The 20,198-nt window shown below is 49.3% G+C and overlaps 1 protein-coding gene across 6 annotated transcripts in view; it reads right to left on the minus strand.

Annotated features, from left to right (window-relative positions):
- The window catches only part of PKNOX2 (PBX/knotted 1 homeobox 2), a 266,441-nt gene that overhangs the window by 49,230 nt on the left and 197,013 nt on the right, over positions 1 to 20,198 (minus strand). For all 6 annotated transcript variants that reach the window (XM_063093947.1, XM_063093944.1, XM_063093949.1 and 3 more), the window contains one exon: positions 11,864 to 12,003. In XM_063093947.1, coding sequence (XP_062950017.1) covers positions 11,864 to 12,003 — 140 coding nt within the window. The remainder of the gene's footprint in view (positions 1 to 11,863; positions 12,004 to 20,198) is intronic.

Genomic DNA, 20,198 nt, shown 5'->3' on the forward strand with positions numbered 1-20,198 from the left:
ACAGACTAATAAAGAGAAATGAATTTCTCTAATGGCCTAATTTAGCACATTCAGCACTGTGCCTCCGCCTGGGTGCTGGGGGGGGGGCGGGAGCCTTCTCCATGAGTGCGGACACAGGCAGGAGAGGGAAGAAGAGATGATCTCAAATAACATTTTATTATTTCTTTTTTCTTTGCGGAGCCCCCCACCCCACCCCCACCCTCATCACCTCTCCCCAGGAGCATCTGAACTAAAATCAAGCTCAAGATATGCAGTTCCTGTTAACGATCCAAAGAAATAAAGCAGCCCTCTCCATAGAATTGCAGTCTTGTGCTAGCTTAAGAAGGTGATTACACCGGATGTGTTGATTTCTACAGGGGTTTAAGCCATCGTTTGGTTTAATTACTTCTGACATTTCTGCCTTCGTGTTTTTTTATATCACCCAAATTTGCTGGCCTGGAATGCCCAGTTTGAAGCCAGGGTGTGTGGGACTGCCCCTGAAACAGTAGATTAGAGACAGGGCAGGCTGCTGGCTGAAGCCCTTTGCAGAGGTTACCACCCACCACCCTTTCTCTTAGCAACAGAAAGACTGAGCTCTTTCGATCAAGACCAAAGAGATCCTGACACCCTCCCCCCCCCTTCCCGGTGAGGCTTCTGAGAGTATCCTCTGGCAGGCAAGATTCACCAAAGCCCATTTTATTCTTCCTCACCTCAAGGCAGATATTCCTAACACAAATTGGGCTGATGGATTTCCCTAACATTTTCAAAGACCTTCTGGAATGGGACCACGACTTCCTTGGTAATTCTTACATTCATATCTAACTTACAGTTCCCCTACGTGGCTGCAACCCATTTCCTTTCATTAAAAGGACTCAAGAGAGGACAGTTGGGTCCTTTTTCACTTCCCTTCCTTCCTCTTTGGACAACCTGGGTTAAAAAAAAAACATTTAAAACATTTCTTCCTGGTTAAGGGGAGAAGTAAAAAACAGAGAAGCAGAGGCAGAAAAAAAAGTTAGAAAGAATGCAAAAATTCAGAGCTTCAAGGATGCTAAGATGCAAAAAACAAGGGAAACAGAGGCAGTGTAAATATGCATACAGAAGCAGAGCGCCACAGGGCACCAGTGGGGAGGGGGCTCGAAGACGGTCCCAGGCAGGGGAGACATTAGTGTTGAGTTCTCTTTCTGGGTGATAAACCTTGTGATTCACAGTCAGACCAGTCCGTCTCTCCTGAGCTTTCAACCATCACTTCCCTCATGACCTTGGCCATGACTGTAGACCTCAATTAGGGGTCCAGCCAAGTGTGTGACTGGCTGCCTGGGCTGTCCACCTTCTCTCCCTGTGGCTGACCTTGGAGCCCCTGGGCTCCCCTGGCACCTACCCTCACAGCCCAGACTCTCCTGCTGGGGGTGGGCAGAGAAGGGCCCAGTGTCAGCACCCAGCCCCTCCCAGAGCCCCTGCTGCTTCTTCCAATGGGGACAGGAGAGACAGAGCCTTGGGCCCTTCCTAGCTGGGATGAGGATGGATGACCCAGAGGCTGGGATGCGTGATAGGAGAGCGAGATTTCTGGGTGGAGGTCTTCAGTGACAACCAGTGGGACTGGAGGCCCAGTCAAGGTCAGACTGCTCCAGAGGACATTTGTCTGTTGGTTGGTGAGGTGGGGTGACGTAGGGCACGCAGGGATTGGCAGGTACTCGAGCTGCCAGACCTGCTCTCTCGTGACACACAGTGGCTGCCAAGTCGCCAAGGGCCCACCTTCCTGGAAACTGCCCAGAGGCTGGCATTTTGACCCTTTATTTCTAGTGCCCTGGACCAGAGCCTGCTGGGATCCCAGAATCAGAGACAGTACCCAGAAACCACTTTCCATTACAGCCCCCAACCCTTTCCTGGGCATCTTTCACCTCCAGAAGGCCCACAACAAGTGCCCGTTGTGAGAACTGCAGTGAGATTTCTCCTAGATGCTGATGAAATGAAGCCAGCACTCCAGGCCCTTCACCATGTGGCCTCAGCATTTTTTCAGTATTTCTCCTAGACGAACGCTGTAGAGAAATGTGGAGGTTGGAGGGACAGTGGGTGTACCTGGTCCCTGTGTCATCACAGCTGCCCTGCACTAGCTCAGGCAGATGGAACTTCCTGTGTTTGCCTTTGCCCTGTGCTGCCTGGTCCCCAAGCCTTTGCTCCAGCAGCTACTTCCACCTGATCTACCTGTCCCTGTGTCTCTACATGTCCCTTCTATTGATCTTCTGAATGCAGCTCAGAAGGCCACCTCTTCTACGAAGGTTCCCCTGATGGGTCTCTCCAGTAAGAGAAACCACTGCCTCCGCTGAGCATCGCAGCAAATGCTGGGGCCTCTCCCTGAACTTCCCTCACAATTTAGGGTGGGAAGCTGGCTGGTCTGAAGCAAGCACAGAGTTTCGAGCCAGGCAGCTGTATGACTTTGGGCAAGTCACCGAATTTCTCTGAGCCTCAGTTTCCTCTTTTGTACAACAGGGATAACACCTCCCATGCAGGTTCTTGTAAAGATTAAATGAAGAAACGTGGAGAGTGTCTGACACTTAGTAAGCTATCAATTAACGCTTGTTCCATTTCCCTGGAGTGGTGTGTGGGCACCTTTTTTATTCAGAGCAACATTGCCACCATCTACTCCAATAAATTTATATTCCCATCTCCACTGACTCATTTGGCTGGGAAAACAAGCCCATGTGCCAATTCAAATAGAGGCCCAGAAAGAGGAGGGGAAGAGACATCTTACAATTTATCAGAACTCAGAACTTCATTTTCTTCTCACCAAAAAAATCACTGCCAGTAAGAATTTATTTTTATTTCCCTTCTGACACTTATTAAATTCTACTAACCACTGTTGTTTACGCACAGATCCGTCTTCCTCACTACGTGGTGAGCTCTTCCAGGCCCTGACCTCATCTTCTCTCTTTCTGAATTCCCAATGATCAGACACAGTGCATGGTACACAGCAGAAGATCAATAAATATTTGATGAATCAATGAATGTGAACAAATGAATGAATGAAGTAAGCAATGGCTATGGGAATGAAGGTTCTGAGACACAGTTCTAAAGTTCTTTCAGGCTCAGAATCCAAGCATGCGGGGGGACTGAGATCAGAGTTTACCATCTGGCAGCCTCTAGCTACAGTTGCTACGAAAAGACCTGCCCTCTCTGGGGCTCTGCTGGGGTGTGTGTGGGGAGGGGTGGCGAGGTCTTAGAGGGAGGGGAGAGAGCGTGATGAAAGGTGCTTGCCCAGTCCTCCACGTTTCCTCCCCTTCAAGGCACCCGCACCAGATGGAGAACAGAGTGTGTGTGTGTTGGGGGCGGGGGTTAGAGTCAGGAGAACAAGACAACAGCCCCTGGTTGGATGTATTTTTACTTCAGGTGTGACGTTAAAACCATGCGGGTGTATTTTTAGTCCTGCCCAGTGGGCGGTGTGTTCGCCTGGGTTGCCTTGGAGAGGACTTCTTCTTGTTGCTAAATTGGAACTGCATCTGTTAGGGTTCCTGGGCTCCAACCCAGCTCTCCTCCCCCAGGTGGGTGGAGAGGCCCATTCCTGCAAGGGTGGGGCCCAGGGCAGGTCACAGTCTGCTCTGCACCCCTCCCTTCATACACACGTGCATGCGTGCACACACACCCACCCTTCCTGGCACATTAAAAAAAAAAAATTAGTCTGAAATCTCTCAACAAAGTGAACATTAAGGCTGGTCTGCAAGGGTAAAAACACAAAGAACCTACAACATGAGACTTGGCAGGGATCTCATGTCCCCCCAACCTCGTAATAAGGGGAGGTAACTCAGGCACAGAAATGAGAAGTGCTTTTCCTGAAATTAGGCAGCTAGTGAGAGGCAGTCAGAGCTTCTACCCAGGTCACCAGACACTCAGATAGTCCCCACAGAGAGAGTACTTCAGGAGAAGGGATGGTTGCCTTGGTCACTGGCAGAGACTAAACACACACCCATGCACACAGAGTGACATGTTGTAAGTTACAAAGTGCTCTTACGTGTGCCTGTTGCATTTAAACACCCCAACACCCTATCATTTCCATTCCACTGATTAGCAAACTGATGTGCTGTGTGGATAAGTGATTTCATTTACCTAATAAATGGTTGAGTTGAGATTTATTTATTTATTTTTTGGTAGCAGGCCGGTTCAGGGATCCGAACCCTTGACATTGGTGTTATAACACCATGCTGTAACCAACTGGGCTAACTGGACAGCACCTGAGTTGAGACTTAAATCTGGATATCTGAATTACACATCTTGTGCTCTTCTCTCTTTCCCATTCACTGCTTTTGAACCGTCATTGGAATCACTTCATCCTCCTCCCTCTTTTCTTACAGTCTTTGAGTCACATGGGTCTTGGGATCGAAGAACTGAGCTGCCATGTTGACCCTTTGAGCATCAAGATCGTTGCAGCTCAAGAGAATCTCTGCCTTAGCTGGTGAGTTTCCAAAAGAACCTCCTCTTGTAATGATACTTCTGTGTGTTTGGAGAGGGCTTTAACATTTTTATAGATCTTTCATTTTCTCGTTTGATGCCTACCCTGTGGGGTAGGAAAGCTCATCTAAAGAGCTTAAATGATTTGCCCAATGGTAGAGTCAGAGCTCAGATGGAAGTCTGTCTTACATTCTTTCCTCTTGACCGTGAAATGGACCAGTTCTTGGGAAAAGCAGAGAGTGGCTCTGTGGGGCGAGCTGGTTGAGCCCAGCCCTGGTGAGAAGATGTCAGCCCCGTGAGCTGCCAAAGTCCCAGCTTGCTGTCTTCCTCCCACCCCACCCCATCCACACTAGTGGGAGGCCCAGTTGCTGGTTGTTTTCCCCCCTTACAGGAGGGACATAACCAGTGTGGCACTTATCAAGTAACTGCTCCAGAAATGTAGCTACCATTCATTAAGAGTCTTCTATGTGCCAAGCACTGTCAGCTGTTAGCATTGGTTATCACATGTAATCCTAATAGAACCTTGGGCTTAATAAAAGTCATTGGGCTTCTGGCCTCCTGGATCCCTTATCAGTGAACGTCGTCTTGGCGGAGTCCCTTGGTCTACTCAGCTCTACTACGTAGACCAGGCCAGTGGTTATGGAAGCTGCAGGACCCACTGCCCCTGAGTACACCTGCTCCCTGAGCAGGGCAGCCACAGCCTCTGGGCCCACCAGCAGCACATCAGCAGGAAGGGCAGGGAATGGGGGAAACCTGAGGATGGTTTCACTTTTCAGATTATGGCTCCAGCAGGATCACCCCCCTGACTATAATCAACAGCCGAGATGTTATCTCTGATGCCAGTGAATCCAACTGCTTCAAAAAGCAGGGAATCTGCTACAGCCCCCAGCTCATAAGTCCAGCCAAGAACACAGCCTGGAACATTTGGTCCATAGCACCTCTGGTCCCGACTCCTCTGCTTGGAATGGCTGCGTTGCTCCCACCCAATTCTCAGGCCACCTCACCGGGCACATTCCAGGAATGATCAAGTACAATGCCAGGGAAGCAGAGGGTTAAGCCCCAGGGTCACTTTGCTGGAGCCAGAACACTCTTTGGTCACAGCGTGGAAGAGTTCCCTCAAAGACACTTCATTAGGAAGTGCCAGTTCCCAGGGTCTTGACCAGGCAGTTGCTAAAGAGGACAGTCACAACAGGAGCCAGCCTCTCTGTCCAGCCCCAGACCTCAGGGGTTTCATCCCACCCTGCCTACCAGCCCAGCCCCAGGAAAGGCTGTCATTCTTCCTGGATTCACCTCCTTTGGGAAAAGCACTGCAACTCTCCCACACTGCAGGGTGGGCCAGAAGCCTCGTAGTCAATTCCTCAAATACTTTTCTGAGCTGGTACTATGTGCCAAGTTTATATTACAGCTACTCTCTATGTCTATCTTTTTCCCACTTCCTGGACTCTTTCTTCTTCATGTGGAACCCCTTTCAGAACTTAACACAATGCTTTACACATAATAGAGCTCAATAAATATTTAGTTGAATTGAAGTGTGAAGACCACATGACTGGAAGCCCTTTCCAGTCCTGCCTCTTGCTCTATCCCCTCCGTGTTTACCTCCTAGTTCACCAACCCTGCTTGCCTAAAATTTCCTGAACATCTTCTAAGAGCAGCTGATGCCTACAGAGTGCTCACCATCTTCCAAATTCTTTACCAAGCACTTTACCTGTTTTATCTCACTTAATCCTCATGACAATCCTGATGAAGAGACAGTACTATTTTTAGCCCTATTTTACAGATGAGGAAACCAAGGCACAGAAAGGTATAGTGCCCATTAGTGAAGCCAGAGTGTGAACGAGGCAACCTAAGTCCAAAGGCTATGCTCCTAACCCCGAATCCCACCTCCCTGAATACAACAGACTGCCACATCCTGAATGGACCAAGGCAACACATGCTGGCCCCTCTGTTTAAAACACCCCAGTCCATCTAACAAACACTGATCTGTGCCAGGTATTATCATTTATTATCTAATTTTATTCTGGTTATTATTGTTTTCTTTGTGACAGCTGAGAAAACAGAGGCTCGTGGAGATTGACTTGCCCATGGTGACAAAGCTCGTGATGACCAAGTCTGTTTCTAGAGCCCTGTTCTATTTCCCACTGCCCAGCACTGCCACTCTGCCACATTGACACCTCCAGCTACAGGACTGTCAGGATCAAGGCTGGAACTTCGGGGAGTGATTTGAACACTGGCCACTGCCCTGTTCTCTTCCTTCCCCAAATAAGTGTGGATTCTAGAGGAACCCAGTCTGAATGAGGCAGGAACATGGGTAATATAAATAGGGCTTTAGAAATGCATATTGCAGGGCTAGCCCCATGGCTCACTCGGGAGAGTGCGGCACTGGGAGCACCGAGGCCATGGGTTCGGATCCCATATAGGGATGTCTGGTGTGCTCACTGGCTGAGCGTGGTGGAGACTGCAATCCCCTTACCAGTTAAAAAAAAAAAGAAATGCATATTGCTTTCACTGAACTAGAGCTGTCTAGTGTGAGCTGTCTGGGGGTAGGTGACACACGGGTAGAAGCTCTGAGCTGTGGCTGATGGGATGACATGACGAACTAGACATGCAGTATGGAAAGGTCAAGATTCTGAGTGCTGAGCAACTACAGAGGAGCCAGAAAAATGGTTTGAGGCAGGGTTTCTGGAGCTGCCAAGAAGCAGTTTATTCACTGATAAACTAGGAAAGATTGGAAGCAACTTGGAAAAGGTGGAACAATTGGAAGTGAAGGTGGGGCTTTGCCCAAGCAAATGGAAAGAGATAGTACTGAATAGAATCTAGGAAGGGGGAAATTCACTGCCTTGGAGTTTGGGTGGAAGATTACAATTTCAGACACTTATAAAGCACTTACTCCATGCCAGGCACTGTTCTAAGTGTTAATTCATTAAGAGAGAACATTTCAGATTTAGAACCCAGGGGTAGACCAGACAGGACAGTGAGGACCAAGAATGTAGGATCATGGCTACAGGTATCAGTCATACCATTCCAAAGAATCAACATATAAGATGGGCTCACCTATTTGAAAACAGAGACTGTGCACCTGCAACTTGGCTCCCTGTGTGGGGTTTGCATTTGGAGGCTGGCAAGAGCTGACTGCACGTCTCTTCCCATCTCTGTTCAGTGGCACATGTTGGCAGTTTCAAATGGGCCATGGTGGGAGCATTTATACCACGGCAATCAGCAAATGCTACAAATTAGGGCTCTCCCCCTCCCCTCACCCCCAAGAGCTGTTTGCTAGCATGTCAACCTAGATCCATGGTATATCTATGGAGTACTACCTAACGTATTCAATGAATTTATTCAACAAGCTCTGATTCAGTGCCCACTTCATCCAAGTTGCCAGCTCAGAGGTATAGCGTAAGGTGCTGGGGATAAAGCAATGAATAAGACAGACATCAACCTTGCCCTCCTGGAGCTAACCATCTATTGGGGGAAACAGAAATAAAGTTAACACAGATGTTAACACAATGAATTCAATTGTCAATAATGCCATAAAGGAGAAATCTAGGGTACAGAAGCATCTCGCCCTCTCCACCTGATGCCGCAGCTCAATTCTTCAGCATTTTTAATGGAGAAGCAAAGCACAGGGCCCTTACCATCTTCTCTCTGCTCAGCCTCCATCCCAGCATTTCCTTATCAATAATAGGTAACTTTTTCAGTACGGGAAGGGTGGGCCACTTCCCCAGTTCTCAGAGAGGTTTTCAGCTGTTTCCAGCCTCAGGGGAGACAGATGACCCCTTAGCAGAGCTGTCACCGCAAAGACAACCTCCTCCCCCACTAGCACCTGGCCGGGCCAGCTCCCGCCACTCTTCTGTTCCTCAGGACACCATGGTTTCCATGGGAACCCACTCACTTCAAAGGGGAACGAAGGAGACGGGAGGGGAGGAGGGAGAGCAAAAGCCAGATTAACCTCACCGTCTTGGCCCTGTCTCTGCGCTGCTGGCAGCCTAATCCCTGGGCCTCCAACAGCACCTAACACCCGATGCACCACCGTCCACCAGCATGGACAGATGGGGTGTGTGGTCCAAGTTAAGTTTGAACCACTTTGGGGAAAACCCCAGGGTCGACATGGAGGCTGAGGAAGGAGAGAACTGAGCTGCATCCAAATCTGTGGTCCCAACTCCATGGGCCTCCCCTCCTCAGACCCCCTCTCAGCATTGCTCCTGGGCCATGAACACAAACAATTACCCGCGATGTGCGTCCAATCACGGGATCTGCTCGGATTAGACTGTGATCATTAATCTGCGCAGAAGCTCCTGGCTGCCTTGCTGATTAGCCCAGATGATGCTCTGGTATGATCCAATTAAAGGCTGGCTCTGCCCGTCCATCCCCCGCCCCCCGCAACAGTTTCCACATCAGAAGGGAACCAATACATTTCATCGACACATCTGCATACACAAACGAAACCCCCAGGCACTGGCAGCCTCCCTCCCTTTTGCCACACTGCATCTCTGCAGCCCAGCAGGGACCTGGTCCTTACTTTTCCTTCAGCTGTGGTTTGGGGAGGAGCCATGGTAGGGGGCCCCCAAAAGTCAGTGCTAGGGCACTAGTCTGAATGGAAAGGGTCTTGTTACATTTATTGACATGAAATGTCGACTCCCTGATGTGCTTTGGAGCAGCCAGGCAGCCTCAGGCAGGCAAATCTAATTAAAATTACCCGACCCCACAGGAGGCTGAGCTCCCTGCCTGGTCATCCCTGGCAATGGCTGCAGAGAGGCTGGCTGGTACTAATGGGAGAGGTGTGGTTGTGGGAGACAGGCCTGGGGCTGCTGGGCCAGGCGGAATCAGCAGGACTGGAGAGACAGAAGCTAGGCATGGTGTTGATGTCAGCTCCAGTGTCCTGAGAAGCTGGGGCAGCTGTGTTTGCCTGGGATTCCCTCTTCAGGGTCACACAGCTGCAGACGTACTTGGGCCAACACCAAGGGCAGTGGCATGGTTAGCCCCATGGGAGAAGGTAAAGCTCAGAGGGAAGGTAAGCAGGAAGAAGTGTTGGTTGAAGGAAGATCTGGGCCATACTTCACGTGACATAATGGTGGGCAGCACCCATGAGGGTGGTGACCCACCTCCCCTATAGTTTGGCTTGGGTAGGTATGAGCCTGGGATCTGGCGAAGGGCTTTGGAGCCCATGGATCCCATTGTTGTGACTGAGGAGACCCATCTGCTTTGTGCCAGACACAGTGCCAGTTGCTCACATGAGCTGTCACATCAATTCCTATCAAACCCACTGTTTAGGATCTATCACAAAACTAAAGCTCTGAGAGACTGGGACACTGTGGAGACAGGACTCAAGCCTAGGTTTCCAGAAACTCTGTTACACCACTAATCTGGGGGTCTCTCTAGACCATGATCTATGCTCACCACCGATCCCCGCCCCAGGGGTCGAGAAGGTGCCTGGAATAAGTGTCTGCTGTGCATGGGAATCACCTAGGATTTTGTAAGAGTGCAGGTCATAAATCCTCAGGCCTGAGTGGGCCCTGAGATTCTGCATTTCTAATCAGCTCCCGGGTGACTTGATGCTGTTCATCCATATTTTGAGTAGCAGTGATCTAAATAGAGCATGATGCCAAAGTCATCAGGCCATAGGGCAGTTTTCAGAGGCATGTCACTCCTCTGCCCCTTTTATACTCCCCACAAAAGCACATGCCCCTCCCCCCCACGGCCCAGGTTAATTTACAGGTGCTGTGCAGCCTCGTGTCCCCACACCCAGCTGCTCTGGATGTTCCCAGAAAACAGCAGGTTGTACTCTGCCTGAAAGGTCCTATCTCACCCCGTTTCTCCACCTGGTGGGGTCTCTCACACAACCTTTAAGACCAAACTCAAATATGACCTCCTCTGTGAAGCCTCCCCTGCTGCTCTGACCACACCAGTGGTTTCCTGGTTGCACATCTATCGGTTCCTGGAGAGACAAAGGGAAGAGTCCACGCATTTAACCTCATTTCCCCTGGAGTCTAGCACAGCGCCTGAGCTTAGGGTTGGACAAAAGAGCATTAAGGAAGGAGGGCCCATCCTGCACCGGGGGAGGCTGGCTTGTTCTCCCTTACAGTATCCCTGATGGGTACTGTGACCAGACTGCAGAGTTCTTTGGGACCCAAGGCAGCGGGACCTGACCTGTTTATTGCATAGGGTTATTGCATAGGGCAGGTCCCAGGCACTGTGTATTATCTTTCTGTTGGGCCTAGAAAAGCCCTGGTGCCAGGATCCATGGATCAGCGCCCACTGCTCTAGCCTCCCAACTGCTGGTGTTAGAGGCATTCAGCTCATCTGAGTAACTAAAAATAATGCCAGTGATAATGATAATAACAGCACTAATTACCACCGTTACCATAAAGGCAGTGTTATTGGGGTGGTGGGGGAGGGGTGAGGAAGGAATCGATCTTCCTGTTCTTTTGTCTCAGGTGGATCATTCCATGTGTTAGTGGCATTGTCACCTACTTCAATGTGTGCCCAGCCCAAGGTAAGACGCATTTACTGATATTTGTGAACATGCGAGCTCACACAAGTGATTGTAAGCAGGGACCCAACTTCAATACCGACTGCAAACTCAGGCATCTTTTCTTAGTGTGTGGGCTCCCTGTGGATAAACGAAGACTAAAATCCCTGCTGGAGCCTCATTCAGGCTGCTCTCAGATGACCACATCTTCTCCAACCAGGTACACAACTGGAATTCATCAAGGCAGGTTGGCATTTCCCTGAGCCTCACCCCCACCCTCTGCAACATTCGGGACCCAGTCCTGGATGCGTGGGGCAGGTGTAGAACAAGATGAAACAAGCTGCCTGCTCTCAGCAAACTCCCCATCTTGATGGAGAGTGCCAGAACCTACACAGTTACACCCAACACCTATTGCTAAAAGGCAAAGTCTACCATGAATCAAAGTGTGGTCCAAGGACCGGCTGCATGAAATTTGCTGGGAATGTTTTTAAAAAATTCATATTCCTTTTCCTGTAACTTGACCTACTGATTTAGCATCTCTGAGCATGGAGCCCAGAACTGTGTTTTGACAAGCTTTCCCTGTGATTTTCATGAAAACTAAAGTTTGTCTACTATAGAGTCCTAGATGGTACAATCCGATATCCAGTACTCTGGTGGGCTTGTTGGGGACAGGGCAAGGAGAGTCCTGAGGCAGCTGCCTGTTGGCTCATCTCCCTAGTTAAGATGGGAAGGGGTCCTTCTGGGAGATACTGCCCAGGTTTTATAACCCTCACTAGACATTTCCAGGAAGCTAAGGTCAACCCACAGCAAGCAGCTGAGGGGTTTCTGGATTGACTCGCGCAAGGAAGCAGCTAAGGAAAGCAGTTGCTGGCCATCATCCCTGATGAGCGCACCCTCTGGCCTGCACTCTCATCTCTTAGGCTGAGCTGGAACTGGGGCTAGTTGGGAGCTTCTGAACATGGCCCAAGTGTCTCCTACCTGTACACAGCTCGCTTGTCAGCCTCCAGCTGGGCCTGGGGGTCAAGAGGGGCACTGGGCACAGGTGTGCTGGCAGCAGCCGTGGGTGCGGAGATGTGGACAGCCTGGGCCTTGGAGGGTGGCTGGGCAGTTGCCGTCATCTGCAGGGAGAAGAAAGGGAAGTGGCAGGTTAGCATGGCCAGCATGCTGGTTCCCAAGCTGGAGAGTGAGGTCTACCTGCGCCCAAGGTGTGCCTGCATAAGAGCATGTGGCAAGAGAACTGTGAGTGCAGAACGAGTGTCCATGTGTATGTGCACTACACTACAGTGGAAAGAAAAGCAGAACATTCTAGAAAACAATTTAGGGCCATCCAAAACCAGGTGATGCCCAGCACACTTTGAAAGAGATGATTCTTAATGCAATTATAACCTTTGCCCAGAAGTAGGAAAAAACAAAATGATGAACACTTTAAATTATGCTTAGGAGTCGTTTGGACTCAGAAAGTAGAAGCAAATCTTGTCCCAATTTTCAATAAATGGGATTTGATGACTTTGAAGAGCAGGGAAAAAAAAAAAAAGTAGCTGAATCAGTCCTCATTTGGGCAGAGGTTTATTTATTCCCTTTAACACAAGCCAGAGGTAATGGTTCTAATGGTTTTGATTGATGCCTGAATAGCTCTCCAAATCAGCCTTACCTGGCCACTCAAAGATAAGCAGGTTTTAGTGGACAATGGGCAGATTTCTGTTCTTGGCCATCACAAACATTTAGAGCAGTGATTTTCACACTGTGTTACATGTTTTTGAAGGTGCCCTGAGGCCTCCAATTTTGTACCAACCAGAGCAACGACTTTTAATATTATATATTGAATTTTCTATCAAGGTTTCATTTAAAGAAATGGTTCAATGGCTTTAAAATTTCTTAAAACCATCATTATGGAATTTAATGCTTTTATACTATCTTTCTTCCAGTCAAATAGATCTGTAAAAATGTGAAGAGTGACGTGCCTAAACTGTTCTCTTACATCAACCTGTCCGTAGCACCATGATGGTTTCTTATCACACCATCTTGCTGGGCTGCATATACGTCTCTGTCTCCTTTCTGAAGGCCTTGTTCACTCCTTCATCCCCAGAACCCAAGTGGCACATACTTAATAAAAACACTGGTTGAGAAAATGAGTGAGTGGGTAAATAAATGGATATACCTTGAAAGAATCAGGTATTTTACAGCTGGAAAGTTCATCACATCCTCTAGATCCCTGCTTTCTGGAAGAAGCAGTATTGTACTTCTGTGAATACAAGCACATTACTGCTGGGGCGTGTATCCCCAAGGCATTTGCACATTTCGTTCTCTTAGTTTAAATCTCTGCTCAGATGCCAGCTCTTCAGAGTACAATACAGCCCCTCTGCCTCTTGCTTTATTTTTCTTCATAGCCCTTACCATGACCATATGCCATATATCTACTTGGTTATTTATTTTCTCTCCCCTCCTGGCTAAAACTTAAGATCAAGGAGGGTGTGTAACAGTTGTATTCCAAGGACCCAGAATACAGTGACATGAGTAGGTATTCAATAAGTATTTGTTGAATCAGTGAATTAATGAATGACGGATGGTGAATGAGGTTGAGACTATAAATGTATCTGCATTAGTATACTGCAGCATTTTTGTTAGGATCAAATATCCTTGACACTGTTGGCTGAGCTGGAGGAATGTTTCCAAACTCAGTGGGTAAGAGGCTGGACAGAGCATCACGGTGCCTTGAAGCCAGCAGACAATCACTTGAATCCTACTGTCTCCCTTGATTAGGACCTTGGGCAAACCCCCTAACTTACCCAAGCTCCTATTTTCTCATCAGTAAGTGAATTGGTGATCTTTTGGGATTCACAAGAGGTGCCATAAGAAAGTAGAAGCAGATGTTGTCCCAATGTTCAAAATGGAGAAAGAAGGTAAATTCAGAAAAAAACTAAATGCTGATAATCTTCACACTGATCTGGTCCAGATTCATTCATTCCTTAACTAGTGCAACCAATCATTTCTTCAGGTATTTTTCAAGTCCTGCCATGTACTGAGCACTGTGCTAGGCTCTGGGGTCACAAAGAGGAGCACCTGCTATAATGGAGCTCAATCAATTATTAAGATTATTAAGCTGGCAGATCAGGAAAATATGGTGTAAGTGACTTTGGCAAGGTATCTCCCACGATATCCTTGTGGAAAACATGGAGAGGTGGCCTGGTGGACAATTGTGTGAATTAGTAAACTCCAAGGGATGACAACTAAAGGACAGATATCAGTTTAGGAGAGATTTCTAGGAGAGCACCATACGCTTCCTCCTTAGTCCTCCTCAACATTTTTATCAGTGATTCAGAGGATGTCTGAAGAAATGCTCAACAAATTTATAGATGACATGAAACTGGGATCCAGAAGACCTTTACAGATTTTGGCAACAGGCTAAATCTAATAAGATTAATTTTCATCTAATAAGTTAAAATTTAATACTTCTGACATTTAGGCCTCCCCAAAATCAATAATGTAAATGCAGAATGGGGGAACATGGCTTAGCAGCAGTGTTTTAGTTGACAGCTGGCTCAATAGGTTCAAAGTGTAACATGTCTGTCCAAAAAAAACAAGACAAAAAACCCCAACAACCTTATCATTAACAGAAGCATAGTTTGCAGAATGAGGAAGCTTCTAGTCCTGTCCTCCTCTGATTACACAAGTATGTGAAAGCACATTCAGAGGAGAGCTGACCAGGATCATGAAAGGATTCTGGACCATGTCACATGAGGAATATTTGAAGGAACCTAGAATGTATAAAAAAGATCTGTGAGGTAGGAGGAGACAGGGAGACATGAGATCCCTTTGAATATCTGAATGAGGAGATTAGATGATATCAGTTCTGTTCCGTGTGCCAAAGGGCCACACTACAAACAACGCATTAAATATACAATAAGGAGAAAACCTAAATACCTTTCCAAGCCCCTGACTCGCCAAGGCTGAATGGACTGCCTCTAGGAGATGGCAAGTTTCCTGCCACTGCACGGGCCAAGCAGAGATGGACTGACCAGCTGGGGCCTTGTGGAGGGGATGGGAGCTTTAGCTGGGTGGCTGGATTAGGTGATGTCCAAAGTCCCCCCCAGGGCTGACAGGCTTGGATGCCATGAGAGTGCTTTTATTAGGTCACTACCCACTGCACAGGGTTGGCATGAGGCTTGAGTTAGATGATGTAGAGTGTGGGAAAGTGCTTTGGAAACTCTAAAGTGCTTCACAGATGGAGGAGTGGTTGTTATTATTAAACACGAGATTTCCGGAATGTGCTTCTGTCGTAAAGCAAGGCACAGCTATATCTGCACAGCTCGTTTGAGGGTGAAATGCAGGATGGATGGGCATGCTCAGCTCTGGCCACCAAGAGGAGGATTTCTTTGTGTCCTCAAAGGAATCCTCAAGGGGCTTCCATGAAGATGAGCTGCTAGGATAGAGGGGATGAGGGAGGTGATCCTCTTCCTCTCACCTCCCCCTTCATAGGCAAGACTTTGGCGGAAGGCCCTGTGGGGCTACAGAGGAAAGCACAGAATGAAAGTGTAAATCAAAGGCAGTCACTTGCCAGCATCCCAAGAGGCCACAGCTGAGAGGCTGTTACTTGCAGGGCGGATGGGAAGAAGACAGCTGAGCTGGCCTGAAGAGGACGATGACTCAAATTTATATAGCTCATGGGGGCCAATTCAGCAAACTCTGTATTTCCTCCAGTTTTGGAGAAAGAGTGTTTATCCCCAAATAGATTTCTTTTTCTACCCAGAGATCTCCATTTCCCAAGAACTGAAGCTCAAAGGAAGGGGACCCCAGCTGTCTGCAGGGTCTGGGGCCAGGGGGATGGGGGTTACTTGAGGTAGGTGTTGCGGGGAGAGCAGAGGGAGGAGCTGGGAGGCTCAGGGTGGAACATGACTGCTGGGCTGCGTACTGGATCTGCCTTGTTCTGGCTTGTGAAAGCCAATTGTTAAAGTTTCAGGAATTCTGGGCTGGCTGGTTAGCTCAGTTGGTTAGAGCGCGGTATTATAACACCATGGTCTAAGGGTTCAGATCCCCATACTGCCCAGCTGCCAAAAGAAAAAAAAAATTAGGAATTTTGCAAGCTGGTTGTAGATCAGGGCCTGCCCCTTCCCACCCCACTCCCCCACAAAGAGAGCCAGTTGTTAAATATTTACTAGCACACCACTAATCTCAGAGTGTCTCCCCAAGTAGCTTTCTTCCAAGCTCCTTGATCTGGCTTGAGAAGAAACTAGCCTTACACACTCCAAGAGGCCACTTGGTACATTCACAGCTGGTCCCAGACTGGCCACTCTAGACTGGGAGCTTTCCTCCAAGGAGACTTCAATGCACTCTGGAGGCCCTGCCCAGGCAGCTCACTGGGGACAGGTGAGTGTATGGCATCAGTGCAGACATGGAGGACTGTCCCTCTTCAACCAGGGGAAGCTAAGGCACGGAGGAGGAGAGGCAACATTGGACAGTGTCCTAAGAGCTGTCTGGGAGATCAGAAAAGCCTCAGAGAGTAGAAGGAGCAGCGAGTCAGGGTCTGAGGCCCTGGGTTTGATGCTCCTCTGCCGATTATTAAGCTATGTGTTTGGGGGCAAGATTCTTGACTTCTTTGGTTTCCTTATCTGTGAAATGCAGAAGATAATCCCTAAGCCACAGGTTGGGAGGAAGAATCACAAGAAGGATAATGACTAGTGGATGGGGCGGGGCGGCAGCATTTCCTGGGGAGGCCTGCCCACTGCGAGCTGCGAGCCTGTGCCCAGAACCTCCACGCGGTTCTGTGGTTCCATCTCCTCTCTTAGGCTAGGGTCCTCTCGTGAGGCAAAGACCTTGGGGCTACCCCCTCAAGCTCTTCCCTCCCATAGCATCTATGAACCACTGAACTTCTATCATCTACTGGGTACCAGCCCTCTCATAAGCTTGGAGCTAAAGGGCCCCTGCCCAGATTCTTGACTTGTGACAACTTGAGATGAAGATTCTCTTCCACCCATCCTAAAAAGGAGTGGGAAGAGCTGGAAGTTGTAAGATATGGGTGCAGTCATGCAAAATCTGGAGGGGCTGACACAGTCTGGCCTTAACATGCAAATGGGTAGGAGATACTCCCTGATTTCAGGGGTGCTGGAAAGTACATCTTACCTGCCTGCCTTAGTCGCCCTCACTGACACCCAGTGCCCCACGAGCGCTTCTGTTCTGTTAATTTTTCCAACTGTAGGTGGATAGTGGCACATTGTGTTCTAACGAGCTAATAAAATATTTCTATGGGCTTTCCTGTTTCATAATAATCCTGCAGCCGGTTATCATCATCCTCATTTTACAGATGAGAAAACAGAAGCCCACAGAGGGCCTTCTGTCTAGCCACACTACGTGAATTTGTGCATTTAAGTACTTTTCTTTGAAGAGGCAAAGGGGAAGGTTTTTCCCCCTCTGAAAAAGGAAGCAGAAGGAGAGGGGGTGCTCTCGAGTCTCTGTCTAGTTCACCCCATTCTTACTGCCACTCCCAGCTTCTCCCGACAAGTTCAAGTCAATTCCCCACCAACAGTTGTGCTAGAAACAGTCGTTCCATGCGGAACCAGTAGGAAGGCTCTTTGTTGAGGGAAGGTGGCTCACTGCTGTGCTGACACCCCTTGTCTGGAGGCGAGAGGAAGCCCGACTGCAAGGGACTTGAAGGCCAGCTGCTGCCCCTCCAGCTTCTACTCAGAGTTCCTCTCTGTTGCTCATGGGAGGCAGGAGCAGGTGACTCAAAATGGGGGCCCCACCAGTCTCTCTAGGACCCGTGGGAGGTGGTTTGCCTGCGGGAGAGCAGAGGCATTGGCGTCAGGTAGAACTCATTTTGAGTCCCGCCCTTGCCACTTACTGCTGGGCAACCTTGGATATGCAATGCGATCTTCCAGGGCATCAGGTTCCTCAGCTGGGAAATAGGAGTGACAATTCCTCTCTCCCACCACCGTGGTGAGGACTGCTGTCTCCTTTAGCAGATGCTGGGAGAGCACCCGGAACTGGGTGAGGCCCCTCTGCTCTGTGCCTCCAGTGTCCTTGTCACATGGCCTTGACTTTCTGCCTATCTGCCTCTTTCCTCCACTAGACTCTAGAATCCTTGAGGGCAGGGACTAGGTCTTTTCTGTTTATTGTTGTAGACCCTTGTCTGACACAGAGAGTATCCAAAACATCTTTTGAATGCAGGAACGACTGGCATGAAGGGGCCATCCCACTGAATGCTACCTTCTTAGCTGCAGATTTCCTTCCTGACGCTTAATGCCTCAGGCCACAGCAGGGAAGTCTACAGTAACTGACCACATATTGACTGGGAGTGGCAGGCGTCCAGCCCAGAGCTGGAGAAAATGGAACACGTTATTATTCTCGAACTGGCTCTCTCTCTGCCTGTGTGACTTGGGCAAGTTACTCAATCTTTCTAATCCAGAGTCCTCATCTACAAAATGGGAATTATTATACTTAAGGCACAGAGCTGTTAGAATAAAATGTGATAAGGTATGCAAAGCAGTCGGCACTTAGTAGATACCCAGCATATGGTAGTAACTGCTAATATAACTCACACAACCCGCACTGTTAACATAAGCCACTCCCTGAGGGTTGGCTGCTTTTGCTTCTCTTACGTGTGCTGTCCTGGGCATCCTGCTGATATAGGTACCACCCCTGCCGAAGGAACCCACTCTGGCTAGGCGCCCAGGGAAGTGGGACATGTGTGGGCTCAGGAGCAGGGAAAAGGGGGCCCGTGGTGTCGTGGAAGGAGACGTTACCAATCACCTGCTTTGTCACCTTGGGCAAGTGATTCAGTTCCTCTGAGCTTCAGTTTCCCCATCAGGTAAAAATGGAGCTAATAGTACCTCTTCCCAGGGCTCCCATGAGACCCTGTGTGAGGGTGCATTGCTGACAGCAGATGCTCAGCAACCTTGGTTTCTAAGCATTTTTAATGCTTCCTTTTGCTAGCCTTCTCCTCTGAATCCAAACACCACCACCCTGGGCCATACCCAGCCCCAGAAGCCCCAGCACCCACCTGCCTAGGTCCCCCTTCACCCCCACACCTCATACAGTCTTGCTCTTTGTGATTATTATACTCACATACCTCCCAGAGGGTCCTTTCCTGCAAACCCTGGACAACCTAGGCCTGCCCTTTCCCAGCACAGATACTCCTTCCGAGAGGACATCCCTCCTCTTCTGAGCCCTCCAACTGATGTGGGCATGGTGGGAGCTGACCAGCCCCACTAGGCTGTGGGAAGCTTTGTTTTCTGGAGCCCATGAGGGGCTGCACAGCCTGCCCCATTATGGGCTGCTCAGGCTCCAGGCAGGCTGGGCTGGACTTCCGGGGAGCTGGCACTCCCTCCAGTGCCAGGGCAAGCCAGGTACAGGGTAAGTCTCCTAGCAACCAGGAGAGAGTCTAAGGACCTGAGAGGAGGTCAGGGCGTGAAGCCATCTGGTAAATATCAGGTTTGATCTGAATAGTGGGAGGCAGCATGCGGCATGGCCAATGTTGGGGGTAGGGGACACAGCCCCCAGGGTGCTCCAGGCCCGAGCCTTCTCACTGACCCCAGCCTTATCTCCCTCCAGCACCCCTCCCCCTAGCTTGCACCCCGGTCAGCCCCTGCTGTGCAGAGCTGCCTGCACATGCCCGACGGTTTCCATCCTCGTGCCTTTGCTCCCACAGCCGCCTCAGCAGAAAGTGTCCTCATCCCCTCCCGTCCCCCCTCGCCACCAGCTGGAGCTGCCTCTCTCCCAAGGAGCCTTTCCTGATTCCCCACACCCCCCACACCCAGGGAGACTCGACCCCTGCCTCATCTGTATATGTCTAACCTTAACACCTGTAACACTGGGGACCTTTATTTATCTGTCTTCATGAGTAGATGGGTTGCCCAGCTCCCAAGCCTGGCTCATGGCAGGCTCCCAGTGTGTTTGTTAAATGACTGAATGACGGACTGACAAGGGAATGAGTGAGGGATGTGTTAAAGAGCTCAGAGATTCCAAAGTGGGAGAGGCCAAAGAGGGCTCCTCAAAATATCCTCCCACCCAGTCCGTGCTGGAAGACGAAGGAATGGCGGCAGGGCCAGGGCAGCCCGAGGAGGCTCAAAGAGGCTCCTGGAACAGCCAGCCTGGCTCACCTCCATTCTTTTCCCGACCAGATACTTCAGGCCACAGAAGAGTTACTTAGTGGTTACAATGGGGGTGTCAATTGATTAATTAACTAATTTTAAAGGGGCTTATAGGCAGTGGCTTCCATGGCTCGTAAAATGTTCGCCAGCCCTAACTGCATTTCCTGGGGTGTTACTGACAGGAGGCTAATAAGCGAAAGGCTGTGGTCTCCAGAGCCAAGTCTCTCACT

Source organism: Cynocephalus volans, chromosome 4, assembly GCF_027409185.1.
Source record: "Cynocephalus volans isolate mCynVol1 chromosome 4, mCynVol1.pri, whole genome shotgun sequence".
Classification (NCBI taxonomy): domain Eukaryota; kingdom Metazoa; phylum Chordata; class Mammalia; order Dermoptera; family Cynocephalidae; genus Cynocephalus; species Cynocephalus volans.